Source organism: Cinclus cinclus, chromosome 11 (genome assembly GCF_963662255.1).
Source record: "Cinclus cinclus chromosome 11, bCinCin1.1, whole genome shotgun sequence".
NCBI lineage: Eukaryota > Metazoa > Chordata > Aves > Passeriformes > Cinclidae > Cinclus > Cinclus cinclus.
Window position 1 is genome coordinate 14,492,002 of NC_085056.1, and position 19,066 is coordinate 14,511,067.

At 43.0% G+C, this 19,066-nt stretch overlaps 1 protein-coding gene across 1 annotated transcript in view; it reads left to right on the forward strand.

Annotated features, from left to right (window-relative positions):
• Positions 1-15,354: 15,354 nt before the first annotated feature.
• Positions 15,355-19,066, forward strand: part of URI1 (URI1 prefoldin like chaperone) — a 40,437-nt gene continuing 36,725 nt past the window's right edge. The window contains exon 1 of the mRNA XM_062500079.1: positions 15,355-15,432. Within this exon, the coding sequence (XP_062356063.1) occupies positions 15,355-15,432 (78 nt within the window). The remainder of the gene's footprint in view (positions 15,433-19,066) is intronic.

Sequence of the window (19,066 nt, forward strand, 5' to 3'; positions counted from 1 at the left end):
CAGAGAGCACATAGGCTGCTCTGTGTAGCAGTCCCTCCCTTAGAGTGACGAGAGGCACCTCCTGGGAATGTTTCCTGCAGTGTGACGGCTGTGCTGTGCTCCCTGCTAAAATCCTGGCTGTTTTCCTTAGGGTGTCATGGGGACTTGTAGGAGCATCTTTAAGAGAGACTCTGCTAAGCATCTTCAATTGTGTACTTGGGTAATGTCATGTGTGGATGTATGTATTTCACGCTTGCTAATTCACAGAGTGCTATTCATGCTGTGCACTGGATAATGTAAAATCATGTAGAAAGTGTAATATGGGAGAATATAATTAAAACTATATGATGTGACTGCACCAAATAACTTAAATGAGGTCTAGAAGGAAACCAGTTTTCTGTTTTCCCAGTCTTTTAGCTTTTCATATTTGTTTCTTTTTGTAGCACTGCCATTTTCTTAATGTTGGTGTTTGTAAATAACTTTCAAAGCTCTTCAGATGGAGGAAGTTTCCCCTCCCTTCCTTTCCACGTTGTTCTGTGTACACAGCTTTGGAGGAAAACATGTCAAGCAGGATCTGAGGGCCTGAGAGAGGTGAAGCTGCTGAAGCTTCATGCTTATATCCAGCCAGCAGCAAGGCTGAAGACATATTTACAGTAAGCAAATGCATTTACCACAGAGATTTCTAGCTAGCTAGCTAGGTATGTGTGTGTATATACCGACACACACAGAGCTGGGGATGCAGATCAGACAAGTACAGAGTGCTCACAAAAATGCACACACCACTGAAAGCTCCATCCTGCTCTTCACTCTGGTTGTATAATAGTCTATATTCTATACATAATCAAATAGACACAGATACACTCAGACACCCAGCCTGGCTGGAGCTCTGCCTGCCACCCTCCTCCTGTGCTCCCTGGGGTCATGGTGGGCTGCTGGGTTTGTTTTGGGCTGATGCCCTGCAGAGCTGCTGCTGCAGAGGGAGACTTGGCACCCTTGCTGACTACCAGGAGTCACTGAGGGCTGCCCATGCCTGTGGTGCTCCCCTCTGGGGCTGCCTGTCCCCTGGAGTTCTCCCTTTTAATCTCTGGCATGGCTGGATCTCCTCTCTCCTCCCTGACCCCTTTGGTGGGTCTTACCTGCACTCACAGAGTCCTCCTGGACCTGCTGTGGGATGCAGCAAAGACAGTCCAAGGCTCTCTCCAAAATGTCCCTGCAGAGTCTGGGGGAGGAATAAGGACATACAGGAATTATCCCGCTCGAACTTGGACAACTGGCAGCCATATGTGTAAGCAAACAAAGTTCTACTGCTTCGCTAAAAGAGATGGTTTTAAAAGCTTTATTTTCTTGCCAATTGGCTAAGAAGTGAGCAAGGAACAATAGATTCAAGCTGAAATAATTTGCATTTATGATGAAGACAAGGAATATCTACCTTGCATTTTCCTAAAAAAGAAAAATTAAACCCTATTTTTAATTAACTGATAAACTATTAATCAAATTTTTGCAATGTTAGGTGACACATTATTCATTTAGATAGAATGACTGTGAACTTAAACTAATCAAATCTGATTTGCCCACATATGCTTGATTGAAATACATTTTAACTAGCATATACAAAGAGAAAATCTTGGATTTCTTACCTAATCTTCAGAGTATACTGCTGAGTTAATAAGGGCAGTTTTTTTTAAATGAGACCACCATTTCTTAATCTGCATATCAAAATCAAGAGCAACTTAATTGCAAAACACATATTCCTGAAATCTAATCATTATACTGCTTTAGGGTATTTTATTGAAGCATGTTAAATTATGGACAGAATATTAATGATGAAGCTAATCAAACCCAATTAGTCACTTCTAACAATAGTCACATAAATATACAAGTCAGGTACTAAAGTACTGTAGGTGTGGTTTAAAGATTTTTTTTTAATATAAAATTTATGTGGTATATATGAATTATATACTCGTTATTTTTAATCTAAAAATCTAGGACAAGTCATTTCAAAGAAAATGTGATATGCCAGAAGACAATGGGACTTGTCCCTTACCATTAGAACTGACAGTCCTGATTTCTGAATATCTAAAGGTTGCTGTGACACGAGGCTGATGGGCACACAGTTAATAGGACAGCAGGGTGGATCTGTGGGCTCCCAAACGTGGCAAGTCGGACGTGCACGTGCAGCTTTCTCTCACTTGTGCCGTGATTACCCCGGCTGCACAAACTCGGCTGTGTGCTCAGGCTGCTCTCAGGCTGCACAGTGCAACATTTGCATATGCTGCTACAATAATTGTGGTATATAATAATTACAGATGTATTGTGTCTGCATTAAAAATCAGCGTCTTCCTTTAAGCCCAGTGCAGCATCTTGTAAAGATTTAAACACAGTGCTTATCTTCATGCTGATTCGTTTGTGTGTGCTTTGATATTGATATTTTGGGTGGCTTTCAGTTTGTTTCAGCCTCCTACTTGATAATTATGAGAGGGCAGCTGTCATCTTACTTTAGGTCTATCTATTCCATCAGAAAATTCACACAATGCAGGGGTCACAGATGACCTTCTACTGATGTATCTTTTGAAAGATGATGTGTTTTGAAAATCCTTTTAAATTGTAACTCTTATAGTTTCCATAATTATTCAGGTCACATAAAAGAATGACTTAGCATATTTATAACCCCTCTTTGCACTTTCAGATTTAAGGACATGTATTTTCTAATTTGTAATCATCCAATTTTAAAAAGGGGTATCCATAAATAATAGGTATGGTTTTAGTGCCAGACAGGGAAGCCCTGACAGGATTTGTGATGCTGTTGGTGCCAGTGGCTCTGCTGTGTCAGGGAGCTGAGCAGCTTTTTCCTCCTACAAGCCATGATTACCAGTGGCTCAGGCATGTTCCTGCTGCATGGCCCTATGCAGGGCTGGCCAGGGCACTGGGGAAAAGGGCACCGGGGAGCCTCCCCTGCCAGATTTCATGGAAATGGGTCTCCAGTGATGAGCAAGGAGAGCTGCTGCCGCAGGCTGCAAAGCAGGAAGGGGACAGCAAGGCTTTCACAGGGATCTGTTTGGTACAGCTCCAGGGGCTGGGTCACCTCTGGGCACCTGCAAGGGCAGGGATGGATTTGTGTAAGCATCACAGGAGCAGGTTGCTGGCGTACACCTGGCTGTGAGCAGGTCTGTGCAGCTGTGCCACTCTGATGGCTCCCAGAGGGATGGCTGAGGCACAGCTCTTGGGGGAGGCTGCATGAGCCACCAGAGGTGAAACTCACTTCTCCACACTGAGTCCTTCTTTAAGAATGAGATCATACACAGGTGCTTATGCTAGAAACCAACCAAGGCATGCTGGTTCTTGTGTTCAGAAAACAGCTCTGTGTCAGAGGGTTGGGCAGGCCCCCCAGAAGGTGCTGGGAGGGGAGCAGCCCCTGTCCATTGATGACTGTGCTGGCAGCAGTCAACGACCAGCCCTTGCAAACAGTCTGTAGTGACATTGGGATCTGCAAAGGGTTTTCTCAAATCACTGTAAGATTAGTCAAAATCTACTTCTATGAGAAGAAAATACTTCAGTGACATAAAAGCTGCTGTTAAAAGTAGCACTGGGGCTTTGGCTTTAGGCAAGATGTACATTTTTACCTGCCATGCAAGTCCAAATTTGTTTGTCATAAATAGTGCTCATGTCCACAAAAACAGGCTGAAGGACCAAGGGCTATCTGAGCTGATACGTGCTTATGTGTTTTTTAATGTGAGTATACAGCTTTTTCCAAAAGGAATCAAAAGCTTCTGGCAAGTTTGAAAAGGGAGATGACTGATAGTGTATTGTAAATAGGGAAATTAAGACTTCCTCTACTCCTTCATAAACTCTTCTGGAAAGCTGCCTATGCTCTAAAGGCCGCAGGCTGTTTTATTCTATCTTTCATTATAAAAAGAAGATTGAGAAGTGACTCAATTATAATGTATAAGCACCTTCATGGGAAGAAAATACTGGGTACAGGGAGCTTTTTCGTCTAGCAGGGAAATGTGTCAGGATAACCAATGTCTGTAAACTGAAGTGGAAACTGGAAATAAAGCTGCTGTTTCAAAGTGCCTGCTGGAACTCTGCTGGGTTTCATGATGGGTTCTGCCTGTCTTGGTGGTCTTCAGACTATCACAAGGTGTCTCTGAATAGTATCATTTAGTTATGTAGAACCTGTTAATCAAAGTCTAAAGTATTAAACTTAATACAAAGCTATTTTGGTAGTCTAGGAGCTTTCGCTGTGCAAGTTGGGGTAGCTGATCTAATAATCCTGTCTTGCCTTGACATAACCAGACCTAGCCATTTTACTTCCTTGTCCATTATAATTGAACTTCAACAAATATTTGGTGCTGCCTTGTGAGTGCAAGAGGAAATTACTGGTTCCTTGTTTTTTCTCACATTTCAGTTGCATAACAAACAATCACCCCTACTAAAAGAACACTTGCAAGTAAAGAATCCAGTATTTATTTCCTTTCATGCGCATAATATCTGGTTGCTCCTATTATTGCTACATTAAGAGCTAGTTCTCTCCAAAGTCTGAGTTTGTGCAACACTCCAAATGCACTGCAGCTGTGTGTTCTTGGCCGTGGCTGCCTTCAGCCTGGCCTGTGCCCAGGGGACAGGGACTGTCTGTGCAACCCCTCGGACAAGGGCATGCCTGTCTCACACAGACAGCTGAGTGTCTGAGTGCTGAACATGTGGCAGGGAGAAAATCAGTTCACAGTGTATGGAATCTGGGGGAAGACCCACTCCAACCATAGCTTACTGCAGCGTTTTATAAGAATAAATGGGAAACTGCAAATTAGTAAAGCTGGGTGGTTATTATCAGCTGGGTGGTTATTGCATCATGCCTCTAGTGAAAAAACAAAAATCCTCTGCTCCAGCTAAACCACTTCAGCATGGCTCGAGTACAGCCTCACTCCCACTGTGTGACTCTTTGGACCCAGCAAGCTGCATGTAGTGGTATTTGAATTCATCAGTGTTTCAAAAGAACATTAAAATTTAACAAGTACATTTAACTAAAAAATCTATATCTAAATAGCATGGAGGTAGTGATAAAAAAGGAGGTAATTCAGGCCAAGACATTGCATTAACTTCCCTGTGAAAGGACCTTTCAGACAGCGTGGAGCCAGGTTGAAGTCACTGAACCAATGCCAGTTTCTTCACTCAGAGCCCAAGGAACCCGTGCCTATGTTTAGAGGGGTGTCAGAGCCTCCTCTTTGACTTTAACATGTGGGTGTTTTTGAGAGAAGTTGAAAAATACCCAAACAAAAAACAAAACAAAAAAAAGTCTCAAAAAAAAAGGCAGGAACAAAACCAAACTCTCAAAGAAAAAAAAAATCAACAATTTTTAGAGTCTTTTCTTTGCTACAAAGATACTTTGCTTATCAGAATCATCTTTCTGAAAAGCTTTCTGACCCAACAGATTCACTGAAACAGGGCAAGAGCATGGCCAAGCCCTGTATTACTCCAGCCTTACCAGTGATTTTATTAATGTAAGTTTCTATCTCTGTAATAACTGAATTTTATTTCTCTTAGGTGAGGCATAAGTTCTGATATAGTAGAAGAAATTTTAATTCCATATTACTTCTCATGATTCCTGAAACTGTCTACTGCAACGACATGGACAGTCCTTTACTGCCTTCTTCCTGCTTCATGCTGAAAAAGGAACAAAGCCCAGACCCCTTGAATTCATTCAATCATGGACGAAATTAAAGTGCTTACACAATATTGTAGAGTACTCTGCAAATACTGAGACACCACAGTGAGTTGTCAGTTCTCCTATAAAAATTACTGAAAATCATTATTGTGTGATTTATTTCCCTGGCAGTTTATCTAAAAATAAAAATCGGACCCAGATTTCCTCAAAGCCTCTAAGTCTCAGCTGTTTCAAAACTGAAAGTTAATAGTGAAAGCTGCTGCCTGACAGTTTTAAATCCCTTTTCCTATGTGAGCTGAGGGTGTGAGGCATTAGGAGCTCTCAGGGTTGCAGGAGAGGTGGGAGCCATGAGCGTGGCCATGTGCACAGACATTCCTCCCCAGCAGTTCTATACCGCGTGCTTCCCCTCTCATCTCAGAAAAGTGTGGCAGAACTGCAGGCTGAGGTGTTGTGGAGCAAATCTTCTCCTGTGAGAGTGTCTCCTACTTGGCCTCTGGATGACAGGAGGTTAATTGGGAGGCTTGGCTGTAAAGAAAGGCTGGAGGTTTGTTGCTGCTCGGCATGCTGCTGTTTATTACAGATGTGTGACGAATGACACTTCCTCTTTCTGAGAGCTGGGAGTTGCCAGATGTTTGCACCCAAGTTTCCAGGGTGCTCTAGAGGTCAGAGCAGAGCTTGTTTGGCCGTAAAGATTCTTGTGTGCTCTCTTTTGGGGACATATGGGTTAAAGCAGAGTCTCAGAATAAAAGCCTGGCTCTATTGAAATGAGTGGCAAAACTCCCATTCTCTCTGGATTGTCAAAATGATCTGTAGAGCCCCCTAAGATTTGTGTTCTGTTAATAATTATTACTTGTACATAAAAGTAAACTTCTATATTTAAAACTTATAACTTGGCAACCACAGAATGCACATGTCTACAATGAATAACCATGTGAGCCTATTACTTCAGCTCTCTTCCATTCTCATCCTTTTCTATATTTTACCTGCTATTCATCTCTCCAAATTCCATAAGGTCTTCTGGGCAGAGACTATTTTTTTTTCTGTTGGCAAAGTGGCTCTGTGTCAAACAAGGCAAATATTTTAAATCAGGGGAAACAAATGTTTCTGCATTTGACAGTTTCTGAACATGAATGCAAGCGATCAGGCATGCGTGTCTAGAGATGTGCTTTCTAAATACACATATTGTTTCCTTTTAAAGACATCTGCATCTACTGAATTCAGTCCAGAATTTGGCCTAGAAGTTTACCATTATTATGCCTCAGTTCAGCAAAGCGTGACTGTAGGGAGACTTAAAATTAAGTATACATGTAAGTGCTTTGTTGGATGGAGGCCTCTAAGATTTTGTGCAGTTATGCTCTTGTAATTTTAAAATGAAACATTATTCAAAGTCTTCAGTTCTTTATGCTGTTACTTCCTCACTTATTTTGATTTATTATATATGTATACATGTCTCTTAAATTCTAGATGCTTTTAAAAACAAATAAATTCAAAATACATTGAAATCAAGTATAAAAGTAGTATCTGCTCTTAACTGAGCTACAATAATGTCTTCGGTTCACCAGCATCACTTTTGTGCCTTAGCAGCAACTTCCCTATCAAGGCTGTCTCCTGTCAAAAACTTGGTTTTAAACCAAGAGCAAACATGTCTGGCCCAAAGTGCAAGGCTGTTCATGGACAAGCAGCCCTTACATCTTTGTTCCCAAGAATGGAAATTGCTGCATCTTCACTTCATTGAGCTGCCACCCTCTTGTTGAGGGGGCGTTCAGATGTGCTGCCCTTCCAGTCCTGGCACCACGGGTGATGATGTTTTGAACTTGCTTTTGGGCCAGCTATAATCTTCCATGCAAATTTTAAACTGCAGGGATGCCACTCAAGGATGCCTGCTAGCTGTTGCTGTGGCAGAATGGAGTAGGTTTGCATGGAGATGAAAAGAGAAAAGAGGTGAGATGGGCAGGCAGGACCTTTCTTGCAATGGCATCCAATAAATGCAGATTAACTGTTAAGGCTCTTCCTGTAAACTGATATGGAGCCCAGTTCAGGTTAATAAAAACACTTTGAATGTCTCCAAAAGTTTTAGTCAATGAGGTCAGTTACATTTGATATGCTAAATGATATGGAAAAAACCCACTTGTCTTTAGCACGGGAATCTAATAAATCCTGATTTGTTGTGTTTTAGAAAATTGGAATTATTTGTACGTGTGTCCTGAAAACACAGACTGCATATTTTGGAAGCATTCCCCTCTTTGGGGCTCATTGTTGCTCGCCTTAAATGTTGGAGTAATTTTACTGATGTTTGCTTAAATATTTGTAGTTTACATCACTCCACAGAAAAGATGTACTTAAAGTCTTTTATTCTTTTTTTCAATCCCTAAATAATGATCATAAACATCTCATGGAAATCTTTAGGGGCCAGAAAATATGAAGACAACTGACTTTGCTGTATTTCCTTTGCTAAAAATGCTCTGCAAGTTCAAGAATTGGAGTTACACTGCTGAGCCTGCAGACCTCCATTTGAAGTGCCACCTGCAGTGGTGGTTTATGAGATGAGGTTTGCTCTCCTAGAAGTTATAATGAGACCACCCAGCCCCAATTGCATATGCCATGGATTAGAATTCAGATGGTAGTAATTTCTCACTATTACCAAGGCCAGATTTGATCTGGTTATGCAAAAAAGAGTTCCAATCATGTTCTGACTCTCCTCAGTCTACAGCTTCCAGAGAAATTCTTAGGCAAGTCAATGGATTTTTCTCTCTTAAGGAGAGTCCGGATCATGAAGTTACTTTCCCTGAAGCCACGAGGACTGTGACCATAATTGGGATTACATGTTTAAGAAAGGACTTGCAGGAATTAATTGTAGGAATGAATTGCAATATGCTTTTGGTTTGTAGCAGCAGAAGTAGAGGAGTGTGCTTTCTGCTTCCTTCGATTTGTTATATTCCCATCCCAGTTGTTTTGTTAAAAATTAATGTAGTGCTCAATATCATCTGCAATTTTACTGAGAGGAATTAAACAAAATTGGAAGGATATCTGGAAACCAAAGGTGCCTTTAGCAACAAAGTGCAGTGTTTTAAAGTAGAAAAAATGCCAAGAAATAAAACAAAAGGTGAAATGAAAGGGAAGTTGAATGATAGGGAAACAGGTCTAAGCTTGTCAGGGAAATGCCCTGTTTTAATATGAGTACATTTGTTAAAGCATATAAATAAATATATGTAAATATATGTAAATAGTTCCCTGAAGTGAATACAAAATTACAATTAAAAGGATAGACAAAGTTATTAATTGGAAGTAATGATAATCCCAACCTTCGTAGTTACAAGCTTTACTTCAGCCACAGAAACTCAGGTAAAAAAAAACCTGAGTAGCAGTTTAGGGCTTCTGTACTGGCTTGCTGCATTGTAGAGACAAGAATTCAATTACTTGGAGAAATGCCTCTTGATCACTTGGAAGGAAGGCAGTGTGAATGCCCACTTAGCAGGCACCCCTCCTACAAACTGGAAACCAGAGGAAGAGTTTTCTGAGACATTAACAACATCAAACTGACTGCCTGTGCTACAGCAAAAAATAATGGTGTATAACCTGCCCTTGATCAATAACGGGCAGAAAAACATACCCAGTAAAGAGTATTTAACAAGGCCACTTCTGGCTGAGAATTCTCTCTGGCTCTGGCCCAACTGGCTTGTGCTGGACCTGATGCAAGACCTGTCTTTACTAAACACACTGGTGTGGGCCAAGGTTTTAGCTTGCAAAAGTGAAGTGCAGGCTTTGCTTTCATACAAACTTTGTGCTACCAACCTTGCTTTGTGTGTGCTTGTTTAACAGTTGCTATATTGAGGAAGAATATTGAAGAGAGTTAGCGACCCAAACATCAGAAAAGAAATGGTGCATTTGTGGTGTGGGAGACCTCTAAATCTGCCCCTTGAGTCTGTACAAGGGCTGCTGTCACACTGCCACCCTCATCACCACCTTAGTATAAGGGAGTAAATAGTATGGGAGGAAGACAGATGTCCTTAATGTCACAATCTTCTTGTTAATGGAAATGTGCGTTTGGTACTGTCTGTTTAACCAGCTAAAATAAAAAAAATAATACAAATCTCAGAACTTGATTTTCCTTCCACTAATGCAGGTATAAATCACCATTGAAGTCAACAGAGTTATTTCAGTTTTAATTCTGGGACATATGAGAAAAGATTGAGGCCCTTAAGGTGTTTGGTATCTAGGCTATCTTTACTGATACACTGCCATGATCAGAAAGCTCTCATCCTTTAAAGGGAAAAGATGAGGGGAAAAAGCAAAGTGACACTAATCTTTTCCGAGTCAGGCTTTCCTCATGGGTGTGACTACATGCAGAAAAGCAAGGATTTCCAGGTGATACTAATCAAAGATGGCAGAAGCCACTACAAAGCATACAAATAAAGCATCCAAGTTTCATGTACCAAACCAACCATGACAGTGCTCACAGAATAGCAGCTAGACTGCAGTCAGCTGTGTCACTGTGATGGGCCCAGAACTTTACTGCATGATAGTAACAAGAAAACAAGCTATGTTGTTATTATTAGCAAACACATAATAAGGTTAAAGCATAATGCACACTAATAGTTGGTTATCCTGCCTTATATATGTATTTTACATAGATGACTTTTTTATCAGGAAAAAAGAAATTTCTACAGATGGTCTCACCAGACAGCTTACAGTCTGTCCCAGCTTTTTTTAAACTAGATTCTCCTAGATGTGTGTGGTAATGTGTGTGTGTCTGCATAGGTATGGGCTATTTCCAACAGTTTTCTGTATCCTGACTGAATCTAATACACAGACCCAGACTCCTCTTCATCACCACCAATACAGAAACAAAACACACTGTATTGATGGACTTTAAGGTCCTACCTTCAACCAGAAAATCAGGCTCCTTGCTCTCCCTGCAGAGACAAATGAACATCAACCTATTCAATACTTAGCCCTGCCCAAAAACTGAACCTGAGGGAACATCAATTGGGTGGTTCTCAGATATCAGAATATTAAACAGGATAATTGTGTGGCTTGATAGCAAGGGTGTGGCTAAGTTGGTGACACAGACCACATAAATATTTAGCTGTCTCCTAGTGCCCCTAAACATACATTTCCAGCATGAGTTAAGGTATTTAAGTATGTAACCAAAAAAAGAGTAGCATGCTGGGTCTCATTCCTGAAGCTTCTCACCTTTCTCTAATGAGAAATGACAGGAAAAAGGAACATGCTAATGTTAGTACCATGATGTTTCAGAGACCAACAACCATATAAAAACCTTAATTGTTCCGTGTCTGGACAATGAAAGGTGTCTAGTAGTTTGACTCCATTGCCATTATCCGAACAAAAAACACTGGGCTGTTTCAGGCTGATCAAACTGAGGGAGGTGCAGGTTTTGACCATGGTTCTGCAAGCATTGCAGAACTTCACTCCTCTAGGTAGCTCCAGTGGAACTGGGTTGCCTTCCTCCTTTACCAAAGGAGGGGGACTCATGGTCATATATTTTTTTTTTCAACAGGAAGGCCCAAGAGGACTTATCTGTAACATAAAGAACATTCATTAGAAAAGTTAATAGTAGTTTTGTTCAGAATAAAACTTTTGGATATAAAAAAATATTCAATTATTACTGGCAGAGTGGAGACAGTTATTCTTAAATATTTGCTGGGGCACTTATCCTCCTGGCAAATTACAGCAACAAGGAAAGGCTTTTAATCCTTCACAGGAATTTAAGAATCACTAAAAGTTCATAATAAGCATGCAGGGTGGGTGTTGCAGCCAGAATTATATACACAATCCTAAGATGGACTTGGTCTTATGGCATTTTGATATGGGTTAGCTTAAGGTTAGCAAAAAGATACTACTTTGGGTTTTTTTCCAACAGTTCTAGCATGTGCTTTTCAAGACTGAGTATGAAAATTTCCCTAAAGCAGATCAGGGAGCCTGCTCATGGCCTGGGGAGTTCATCCACTATTCCTGTTCTCAGACTGTCTCCATGTGCTGACAACAGAGCTGTCACATCTCTGACCACATGGGTGACATCTTGTCTTCCAAAGATTCATTCCTCTCATGGGAGCTCTGTCTCAGGATAACTTCTTCTCTCACTTGATAGTGATGAGCTCCTTCTTGGTGCTTTTCCCCTGTACACAGTTTCCAGCCAATCCCCACACAACTGTTGTTCTTAGCACAGCTCTGCATGTATTTGCACATGTGTGAGCTCCAAGATTCTTAACCCTCTTGTCTCCATCCACAACTTTTTGTTGTAATCTGTGTTTTTAGATCTAAGCCTCTGGTTTTGCAAAACAGTGGGGTCATGGATTCAGCTTTGTTTCTCCCTGCAGAAAGACTGGCTGGGGCATTTTCTTCCATGCCTCCTCTTTTTGTCCTCTCCTTGTTTTCCTCTTCCCTTGTGACTGCTGTCTTTGCAGAGTAGAGGTGAATGACTTTCAATGAGTATGGCAGAATGCACAGACTTCTTTGCCAAAGGAGAATGTCTTTGAGCCAGAGCCCTGGTGTGAGGTTTTCTGGTACAAACTTAACTTGACCTCTCCAAGACTTTGCTTCTAATCCACTGCTCTCACAGGTACAGCTGACCATGTCATATCAAAACTGAAAACATGACACTGATTTCTCATTCTAAATGTTCATTCAATCTGACCAGCTTGGGGTTTGGAAGAAGCTCTGCCAGCAGCCTGTCTTCAGCTCCAGTACAGGCATGTCTGCTGAGCACTAAGCAGCCACTTGGAAGAGCACATGTAAGCTTTGCCTATTTTCTTTTCCCTCACTTAATTACAAAGTCCTCCACAGTTTTCTCAAAGGTTTTTTGAAAATCATCTGGTAGGGCATCTAAAAATTTAATGCTGTAAACAAGTAAACAAAACTCTGCAGTATAGAAGGCCAAATTTCAATTTATTTTATAATCCATAGAGTTTCACTGGTGACAGTGGTTTAGTACAGGTTATAAGTGCAAAAGAATGTGAGAAAGGCTTCATGCTCATCTTTGGCAAATGCTGTATCCCATCTGTTTGTCACTATTAGAACATTTCTTCATTGGCAGATAAAAAACAAAATGTACAAAAGGATGCCATAAACTATTCCATACTATCATCAGTACAACCAAACACAAGCAGTCATTACTCTGATAATCATGTAGCCTCTCACTCTGGAACTGTCAGAGGCCTTCAACCCAACACATTCAGTGACTAAATGGTGCACTCAAGGCCCAAGAAATGGTGAAGTCTTTGGAAGAGGAACCAAGAGAAATGATTGCATGTCTTTACATGCTATTTAGAAAATTGTGTCTTGCTATACAGAATTCCTGCTTTGTGGCTCCTCCTGTTACTTAAGGGTTTTTTGTATCAGGCAAAAAATTAAAAGCTTAAATAAGATACTGTATCTTTATACTGTACATCTGTTTTATCTTCCAATCTAGTTGAGATGAAATGGAATCAGCCAGAGCGTTTAAAAATGTTTCCTTGCAGAGGGGATACTATATCTGCAGTATCTCCTCTGTGAAGCCTGAAGTGAATTTCTGAAGAAGTTCTGAGCTGGCTTAAAGAGAGTTACTTACAAAAAGCACTTAAAACTGCAAGATTCATATAACCTGCTTAAACTTGAGATATCCTTTCGCTGGTGAGCCGTTTTCTGCTGACAATATATAGATGTCTCTTGTCCGTTTAAAGGATCCAGAATCCCTCCCTCAGTGACAAATACATGCCAGAGATTTTAGCTAACTTTCAATTATTCTTGAAGATTATGAATGTAGCTATTTCAAAAACCAAACTACCCAGCTGCAGTTGCAAATTTTTATTTGCAATATTGGAAGCTGTATTAAAGTCTGGCTAAAAGCTAACTTCCAGCTTGAGTAACCATGCTTTGAAAATTGTTTCTAAATTCCTCATCTGTAGAGCTTTAACAAGCTCTTCAAGGGGGATGGGAACATGGATTTACAAAAGTTCACAGCAAATACTGTGTCATGTGTAACACAAACAGTTGTTTTGTGGTATGTACAGGGTTAGTCCTGCTCATGGAAAGGAAGGATTGTTTGGCAGGAGAAGGAAATCCCTAATCTAAATGTAGGCATGATACCCCTTTGTACCTCCAACTTCTGACATACTAATCCCTGGGGGGGAGACAATACGAGTCCCTCAGTTCTACTGGCAAACATAAAACAACACAAAACCTCACTCACTCAAGGGAAAGGTTCAACACTAAACACAAGGTCTGTGATTGAACACTCCTCTGTGGTGTTTGGAGTGTGCAAGTTGAAATACACCTGCTAGGGTGGCATCAAGCACCATTTATCAGCATCCAGCACACTGATAAAGCATGGCTCCCTTCCAGCACCAGCATGGTACACTGGAAGTGTCTGATGGCATTCACAGAACCAGCTAGCAAATTTACTGCACATAAATTACTCTGGGGTATTCCAAGGCTGGCTGTACACCACTCGCTTCCCTTGCAGTGAGTTTTCCATGTAGGCAAGCTCAAGTGCTGCTCTAATTGATTTTAATGAATATTTTGCAATCTGCAAAGTCATGGCATCCCGCTATAGAAAAAAGGACAAGGTGTAATGGGTAAAAATTGAAAGAAGGGAAATTTAAGTTAGATTTTAGGAAGAAATTCTTTCACGTGAGGGTGGTGAGGCCCTGGCACAGGCTGCCCACAGAGGTTGTGGATGCCCCAAAAGTGTTCAAGGCCAGGTTGGATGGGGCTTTGAGCAACCTGGTCTAGCAGAAGGTGCCCTTGCTCACAGCAGGGGGGATGTGAGGATTTGGATTAGAGATGTAAAAAAATTATTTCACTGTTGGGCGGTCAGGCATTGGAAAGGGCTGCCCAGGGGCGTGATGGAGTCACCATCCTTGGAGGTGTTTAAGAGGTGTCTGGCTCAAGTGCTGGGCAATGTGGAGTTACATTTGCTGAGCAAATGGTTGGACTCGATGATCCTGAAGGTCTCTTCTAATCGCGATTAATCTATTCTATCTTTAAGGTCCTTTCTGTGATTCTATCATCACCGCCAGCCGCCTTGCCAGTACACACACTCTCCAGAGCCGGCATCCGGAGGGCAGCGACTGTGCCAGCACCTCGCAGTTACAAAGGACACGCCGCTCCGTCTCTGCGCGGATCCGAGACTAGAGCAGGCCCGTCGGAGCGCCTTACAGCCGCCGCTTCGCTTTCTGACGCCGAGGCCTTGGCGCCCGGGGCCTGCGCTCCCGAGCACCGGGCCGCGGGGTCACCGGGCCGGCCCAGGCTGCCAGGCAGCCCCGGGGGTGCCGGACCCCGGCGCGGGGGCCGGGCCGGGCCGGGCAGGGGGTGTGGAGCGCCCGCCTCTCGCGGCTCGCAGCCGGGTGCCTCCCGCGGGCCGCGGGCGCGTACCCAGAGTGCAGCAGGCGGGCGGGCGGCGGCGCGGCCGGACCCAGCGCCGGCACCCACGGCCGGCTCTGCCCCGGCGCAGCGGGAGCCGGGCCCAGGCGGCGGCGGCGGCGGCGGCGCGGCCCAGAATGCGACACTGAGATGCTTCTACCCCCGGCAGCGGCGGCGCCCCGGGCCCAGGCGGCGGCGGCCCCCGCGTGGATGCGGCTCTGGAGCCGGCGCTTCGCCCTGCACAAACATTTCTATAGGACTCATTCGCCCTGCTGAGGAGATCGGCCCAGACCGGCCGCTTTCCCTGCCCTCCCTTTCCCCTCTCCCCCGGAGACCGCCGGCGCGGCCCGGCCCGCATGGAGGCCCCCGGCGGCGGCGGCGCCTCGCCGCTGAGCCCCGCGCTGGTGGGGCGGCTCCGCCGGGAGCACGAGAAGGTAAAGAAGGCACCGGGGCCGGGCCGGGGGGGCGCGGGGGGCGCGGGCCGGGCCGGGGGGCCCGGGGGGGGGAGGGCACGTGGCCGTGTGACGTCACGGGCGGCGGGCGAGGCGGGACCCCCGGAGACCCCCGGGACAGGGACAGGGGACACGGGACAGGGACACGGCCCCGGGACAGGGGACACGGGACAGGGACACGGCCCCGGGACAGGGGACACGGCCCCGGGGGCGGCGGGCAGCGAGGGCAGTAGGAGGGAAGGCCCTGCCCGCACCCCCAGCCCCGCTGCTGCCCCAGACTGCCGTGGGCACCAGCGCACCCATAAGCGCTGGTTTTATCCTCTTCACGCCTCTCCCTGATTTTTCCGGCCTCCGGGACAGTCACGCCTTCAAAACTGCCCGCGCAGGGCCCAGCCGTGTCTGTGACCTGTGTCATGCCCGAGGCCAAGCGTGCTCTCCGGCTTGGAGAGACGTGTGTCAAAACTTAGTTGTTCGTGACTTGCCTTAAGAATCGCTGGTTATGTTTGAAATGGGTTTTAAAGAACCAGATTTTTCTGCAGAAATTATTCCCTAGAGTTCAAAGGCTCACGATCTAACTCGAGTGGGTCCTGAAAACTTAAGGAGTGCGATTTGGGGCTTGAAGATTGCAGCCTTGCAAGTGAGCTCTCCGTGCGGGTGGAGGAGTCTCTGTGGAAATAACTTGTGGTCATGTGCAGGGTATTACTGACACAAATACGTTTGCCCAGGCTGCAGACCTTAAACAACTTCTGCTCATGTGATTAAAAATTTTTGTAGCAATTTGTAAGATGCACATTAGAATTCCTCAGTTACAATGGAAGATTTTATCTTCAACCTGTGTTTAGTCACATGCTGGTTTAGTTTAGAAAAAGTGAGTAACACCTTTCTGGTATAAAAATGTGCCTTGTCTGAAATATTGTGTGCACAAATGCGTCTACTTTTGAATACCCATTAGATCATTACTAAAGGATGTGTGTAGCCAACTGACCATTAATGTGGATGAGCAGTAAGAGGGTCTGCTGTAATCCTCAGCATCATCTGCTCTGCACGGATTGGAACCCATTATGCCAATAATTGCTGATAGGAACTCACCTGCTTGGGCTCCTTTGGTTAATTTTCAAGGTGGTGGAATCTGGTGAAGAATAATTTGCCTGGCACATTAGTGTCAGGCCTAATGTGTAAGCACACATCTGCCGTAGCCTCAGAGAATTATTCCCAGTTCATGGTAAGACCCCTCTGTAAGCAAGTTTAAGACTCTTCTTAAACAGATCTGCTCCAGTGGAAAAGAGACCCAAGAGACCATTAATTAAGCCTCTGTTAGGCTGATGTACCAAAGTTATATTTTATCATAGGGAAACTTTACATAATTTCTGCAAATTGGCTGAAAAAAATGGAGCACTTCAGCTTCAATATGAAATTATACTAAAGAACTACATATCTTGGTTACAATGGAGTGTTGTGATGAAGATATAGTAGACTTTCCCTCTATGCAATGAATATATATAATTGGATTACAACGGTATTTTCAGTTACAAAAATATTGTATTTTAAGATGGAGGAGGTCTTTCATTGCAGCTGCCTCTTCTCAGAGATCTGTATTTTTCCCACAGAATCACTGAAGTTGAAGGCTCCTGTTTTGTCTCAGCACAAAGATGAAGGAGAATTAGTTACCCAGTACTTCGGTAAAGTAGTAATTGTAGTGTGAGGATCATAGAAAATAGTAAAGTTACTTAGCCAGAACGATATCTCTATATACTGGCAGGCAGATACATTTCTTTTAATTACTGGGATGTTGTGCTGTCCCAGTGATGCTTGAGTAAGTGTAAGGAAACCTATTTATTCCCATTAATCTGAAGGCAACCTTTAGTGAAATCATGGAATACAGCAGTACCTGTCTGCAGCATTAAAGATAATATTTGAATTGTGTTTGGTTATTTTAACACCCAGGCCATTGTACAACCCTGGGTCAGCTGTGGGTTTGAGCTTGTAAGTGCTGAAGAGCTGCCTTGGAGAACTTGTGTGTTGAGGCTTCCTTCCTGCTTAAAAATACTGAAAGGAAAGGATGTTCATGACTTCTGTCTTTAATCAAATGGAGGCTGCAACTTCCAGGTTTAGGACCCCTGGTGAAAAGTAATTTTAATTCTTGTTTAGGACTGCTTGCCTGTTGGACAGATTTCATCTTGTTAATTTGTGGTGATAGTAAGACCAAACTGTTAGAAGCAATTTTCAGTGCTCCTACTAAAGGCACTTTGTATAAAAACATGACTTCGAATGTGTATCTTGGGGATAAATTATAGAAGAATATCTAGTAATTTTCATGATAAAGACCATCATTGGAAGCACAATGCCTGCGTAAAATTTTGAATATTTCTGTAAGAAGAATATAATGTATGTATCATGGATTACTTGTAAAAGCCATATATGTTAGCTGAAAATACTGCAGTAAATCTATTGCAAGTTAGTACAGGAATTATAAAATGAATATTCAAATAAGAGGTTTCTCATGCTATAGGGCTGTGTTTAAACATAATATTTGATATACATACATTCCTGCAATCAAGTGGGTTGGGATTACTAACTGATGGGAAGTTGACAAGTCAGATGTGTATGATTTGGAAAGACTTGTGTAGACAGTGAATTTACAGTGGGATGATATGTTCTGTAGTTTCTGAGCAATGCAACGACCATACGTGTAATGGGAGACATTACAGAACCAATTAGACCCAAGGGACATTTGCAGAGTGCAGACACGAGCATGGAGAATTTAAAGGATTCCCGTATTAGATGGCAGTATGATTTCTTTTTTGTATTGCACTGACAAACACATTTTTAAGTTTTCCTTCTAGAAAAATTAGGACGAGGAAGTGACTCTCCTGTCACTCATCATAACAGCAAAGCACAGTTAGATTGAGTGCAGCTCTTACTGTAACTTATTGGCCATTGTGCACTATGACATGTTCTTAATTTTTATGAATTTAAATGGTAGAGCTGTATGATCTTTAATTTCCAAATGATTTTCAAGATCCTGGGTACTTAAAGTTTTTTGACAGTTAAACAACTTGTAGGTGGGTTATGGAGAAACAAATCACAGAATCCTAAGCTTACACTCTTAAAAATTGTTTTCTCTTCTTGCGTGATATACTTCTGGGGCTGACTGCTTCTGTTTGTCTTTTCCAAGTAATATCTGTGCTATGAAATCAGCAACTTGGCAGTTTTAGTGCTGTTCCTGCAGTCTGAAAAGGAGCACTGAAGCAGAGTAGGGTTTTGTACACTTGATGCTGCTGCAGGAGCTGCTGGAAGTCTGGAAGTGCTTGCCTGCGGACTCACAGATGAGACTCAGATGTGCTTTCCAGTGCAGTGTCTCCAATGGTTTGTAGTTTTTCCAGGCTATGTCCAAGTTCACAGAATCCAGAGGAAGCTTGGATTTGAGGCACCAGTGCAGCAAGACTTCGTTTTGCACAATAACTGAGAAAAGGGAACAGAGTGTCTGAAACTTGGTTTGATGTGCTCCTTTTAAAAAGAGCCTGTGTGAAGCTTTATTTGCCCTATTCCTTTTTAAAAGGTATCTGAACAATTACCTTTCTGGAAACTTTTGATGACATGCACTCCACCCTGTCCA